Here is a 5,000-nt window from a genome sequence, read left to right as displayed (position 1 = left end):
AAATTATTTAGAAAACTCGAACAAGTTTACGGTTCTCTAGAAAATACGTAACCTATTTATCAATGTATAGTCAACTATATTATTCAAGACCTTTGGCTAAGGATATAGAGAGATTGCTAAATATAGACGCGAACTTCGGGCCAATGTATCTGTTTTTTTCTATGTGTATATGTTATTTCCTGTGCGTAATAATGGGCGTTTACTCGGCAAATACTTTCTTATATTTCCTTGTTTTTTCTTGAAAATATATATATATATATATTTTCAAGAATATATATATATATCCATAAGAACACATATTTCACAAAATTATTTTATAACACATGTTTTTAATAATAATAATAATAATAATAATAATAATAATAATAATAATAATAACAACAAAAGTACGCCGATCGTATAAATCGATCGTAATTTTTATCAATCTTTACGTCATTGACGGAATTATCATAGAAATATTTACCATGAAAATCGCCCACGTTTGGCCCGTGCGATATAATCTACGTGTGCGTTACAATATAATACGTGTTAAACATTAAAAATAGCATCATCAATCTCTAGCATTAAAATCTCAGTCACTATGTTCTCTACCCTATGTAAATACGTATACTTAAGAAGAGCAAGAATGAAGAAGAAAAAGTAAAAAAAAAAATAAGAAAAAAATATATATATATATATAAAAAATAGAAAGAAAAGAGACACTTTTGACTATCATCGTTCTCTAAAATATTCGATCAACGATATACACAATTATCATCACGTCAGTCCTGAATAAAAAGACGCAGCCCAGACGCAAATCATCAGTCCAAAAGTAATAAATATTTCAATCTATTGCACAGTAATTAAAAGAAAAAGAAAAAGAAAAAGAAAAAGAAAAAAAAAAGAAACAAGAAGAAGTGAAAGGTCCTAAGATACGAAAAGTTATGCATCATCCTTTTTTGTAATTTTTTTTTTGTTTGTTTTCCTTCTTTTTTGTTTTTTGTTTTTTTTTTTTTTGTTTTTTGTTTTTCCTTCATGTTTTATATATCGTGTGTGTGAGTTTGCGTTCATTGTTTCTTTGTGTATTTTCGTGTGTGAGTGCGATGAATAAGAAAAGATAGAAAGATAGAGAGAAATAGAGAGAGAGAGAGAAATAGAGAGAGAGAGAGAGAGAATGTGTGTGAGAGAAGAGAGAGAGAGAGAGAGAGAGAGAGAGAGAGATAGAGAAAGAAGGAAGTGCGAGTAAATATAAAAATGAATGATATAGAGTATATAGCAAATAACTGATAGAGTATTTCTAACGTCTAATAATTCATTGTTATCCTAATACGTATGTATGTGTATATACAGACTTGATTACTTAAAAAATACACTTTGACACAGATCCGACAAAATACCTATTACATTATTCAATATATACCTAAAATATTTTCGACCAACTCTTTATCTATAGCTTTCATCAACTGTTCTAAAACACCCATAGCCGCTAAATATTAATTAGTAAAACAGAGACGTGTAATTACGCAAACGGGTAACCAAGGGGAACGAACTAAAGCACAAATAAAATGTTTAGAAATATTAGTTTAGCTTGCGTTATATATCTTCTGCTTGCACCTATCAGAAAACGTTGAATCAGTAATTCAAAGATAAGCGATAAAACTTATAGACATAGTCAATAATATGTACATATATATATATATATATATATATATATATATATATATATACATACATACATACATATATATATATATACATATATAAATACGTGTATGTGTGTGTGTATATATATATATATATGTATATATATATATATATATATATGTATATATGTATGTATAATATAGGTTAAACTATCGTATAAAATATAAATAGGGTATGTTAAATATAAAATGTTAAAAGCTAATCAGACTATAAAAACGTACACAAACGCAAATGCCATGAACAAGGGTTGGGGATTAGTATATATAATAATCTGCTGCTTCACTGTATTCTTGTACTGTTTTGGCTTTGTTATATCTGCTTTTTCACAGAACTGTGACTGACTCACTTGGAATTTTCGAAACCAGCTTTAGCGGTCTGAGGACCCTGAAGGAACGTAGCATACGCAGGTCGACGTCCACGTTAGTTTCGGCGAACACGGTCATCGACCTAATCCAAGGATCACTCTAGAATCTATCTGTCCAATCGGACAAAACCGTATACGTACGGCATGGAGCTGTACGAGGAAAGAAGTTTTCACAATATCGAAAGTTTTATATATATATATATATATATATATATATATATATATATATGTATATTGGGAAATATAAATCTTGAAACTTCTTTCCTCGGGATCAGTTTTCCTAACGTAAAAAAGGTAACGTTTAAAGTCAACGTATAATAATATAATCAATAGGAATCGGTAGCCTCTTATCGCGATGAAATGACCACGGTAAAGTGCATTCCTCTCTATCGTCTTCTCTTCTCGAACTGTCCGCCTAACTCAAAGAGATATTATGAATTTTCTTTCTCTCAATAAAAGAGAAAGTAACAAAATGATAGATAAAGAAAAAAGAGTATGAAACGGTCTTGGACGAAGAGATGAGAAGAAAAATAGAGAGATAGATAGATAGAGATAGATAAATAGATAAATAGATAAATAGATAAATAGATAAATAGATAAATAGATAAAGAAAGAGAGAGAGAGAGAGAGAGAGAGAGAGAGAGAGAGAGAGAGAGAGAGATAGATATAGAAAGAAAAAGAGAGAGAGAGAGAGAGAGAGAGAAATGAGAATGAAAAGGAAAACGAAAAATGATCGAAAGAAAATGATAATAAACCGTGAAACGATTATAACGATTAAGAAAAAAAGTTTTTTCGGTTGAAGTAGACGATCTCCTCACCCGGTCACCACGACGAAGAAATCCATGATGTTCCAGATGTTACGTAGGTAGGAGCCGCGGTGGAGGACAAAGCCAAGGGCGAGGATCTTAAGGCTCGCCTCGACGCAGAATATCCCGAGGAAATAGATCTCCGTTGCCTCGAGTTTCTGTGCGAGTATGGTCTTGTCTTGTTTGGGCAGGTGCTCCTCGAGGGCGAGGACCACGCAATTGGCGATGATGGTTAGCAGGACGGCGTACTCAAAGGGCGGCCACTCGATGATGAAGCGGGTGTGTTTCCTTATGCAGTTATCCTCTGAAAGGATGAACAGCGAGGTTGTGCCCTTGGATTTGGGCTGTCCTCCCCCGCCTCCACCCGCCCCTCCGCCCTGATCCCGGCCTGGCGCCATATCCACCGGACCACCAGTTACCTATTAGAATATTCACCCTTCGGATTCCATTTTCTAATATTCCTCGAAAAGACACTTGCCTCTTCTTACCTCCCCTCCAAAGCTAGTCCAGTCACCGCGACCACTCAGTCCGGCCAACTTCTGCCTTCTCCTGTACTGACTCGCGTATCCAGGGTCCCTTTGTGCCGCCTCTTGCGCTGCTGCCAACCTGCAAAAAAGAAATTACACAATTATAACGAGTCCATTAATTAACTGTAACATATTATTATATATATATATATATATATATATATATATATATATATATTAACGTTCCTTGCCTCCTATCATCGTATTTTCGTACATCTACATACAATTATCGAGATTATCGGAGATTATGAGAAAGAGAGAGAGAGGGGGGGAGAGGGAGAGAGAGATGAAAGTATATTCATGTTACCGTTTGGGAAATTCCAAATGGTATCCTGATAATATCCGTATAAACGCATAGGTAATTCTGTTTATCGATAAAACGATACATATCGTACGAACTTAAGTATCTTTATCAATATATCCACTGAGTTATGCTTCTGTTTCCATGACGGTTAGCTACGAGCTATTTCGTGAAAGAGCTCGTTAATGGCCGACAGGGTCGTATAATGTGGCACGAGGTTAATTAAGTGCATTAACCGAGACTTTTGCGATGAAGGTCCCTATGTGCGTGGCCTTTGCTTTGCAAGAGAGAGAGAGAGAGAGAGAGAGAGAGAGAAAGAGAGAGAAAGAAAGAAAAAGAGAGAGAGAGAGAGCAATCAAGATACTCGGTAATGCAATAACTCACGACAAGGATCCTAATACTACATACCTCCGTCTATGTAAACCTTATACTTTAAAGAGTCTTCTCTTTTAATTATTGTTATTATTTTTTTTTCCTTTTTACGCCTCCTTCCCTTCTATCCAAGTCCTTTATTTACGAATATTATAAATAATAAATAAATAAATAAATAAATAAATAAATAAAAGTATCTATAAGAACTCGTTCGTTTCTTTATGACGTTCTAATTTTTCTTAGACGTACGTACAATACGTATGGATATCGAGACGCGTTGAAAAATCGTATATGCGGAACGTAACGAGGGATATAGCACGGCTATCGTTCGTCAAACTCATAAAATTCAGTGAAGCGATAAGCGTTTTCTCTTGTACCATGACAAATGGATTTTAAACAGCGGCATAAAGTTTGTTTAGCCGCATTGATGATGCACAAAACTCGACTAGATCGCTAGACGGCACTGGCATGTCGCCGAAGTTTTTCAGTATCCGCAGTGACCTCAACGCATAACTTGGCATACATTGTTTCAAGAAATTGCATATACGTACGTACGAGGAACATACTTTTCTAACAGCCACTTAATGTTTTACCCATACGATATGATCGAATCCGAGAACGGTACTTTTTATTTTCTTCTTTTTCTTTCTTTCTTTTTTTTTTTTTTTTATTTTGTTTATTTCTCTTTTTCATTTAATCTTTTTTTTTTTGTTTTTGAAAGCTAGAAAGAAAGGATAAAATATCCTTGGTGTTATCATTACTGAGGGCGCGCTTGATCGATTGTCACCAACTTAAATTGTCGAAAGTTAACCAACAATATCGCGATGATATTTAATTAAAATTTAACGAAGTTAAAGGAATTCTTTTTGGCGCTGATTGGTCACGACAGCAACAGGTGAAACGACAAGTGTGGATCGCAACACGTAAGAAATATAGCACTCTTTCCA

General features: G+C 34.3%; 1 protein-coding gene across 26 annotated transcripts in view; it reads right to left on the bottom strand.

Annotated features, from left to right (window-relative positions):
* The window catches only part of cac (calcium voltage-gated channel subunit cacophony), a 132,577-nt gene that overhangs the window by 59,253 nt on the left and 68,324 nt on the right, over positions 1–5,000 (bottom strand). For 25 of the 26 annotated variants that reach the window (XM_085657424.1, XM_085657402.1, XM_085657406.1 and 22 more), the window contains 2 exons: positions 3,342–3,459; positions 2,866–3,272 (listed from right to left, as the gene is read on the bottom strand). In XM_085657424.1, coding sequence (XP_085513550.1) covers positions 2,866–3,272; positions 3,342–3,459 — 525 coding nt within the window. Of the gene's footprint in view, positions 1–2,029; positions 2,131–2,865; positions 3,273–3,341; positions 3,460–5,000 lie in introns of all 26 variants that reach the window. The other variant, XM_085657403.1, reaches the window with a different exon arrangement.

This window comes from Vespa mandarinia, chromosome 5 (genome assembly GCF_050613455.1).
Source record: "Vespa mandarinia isolate Hongniang chromosome 5, ASM5061345v1, whole genome shotgun sequence".
NCBI lineage: Eukaryota > Metazoa > Arthropoda > Insecta > Hymenoptera > Vespidae > Vespa > Vespa mandarinia.
This window is presented reverse-complemented; position numbering and strand designations above follow the sequence as displayed.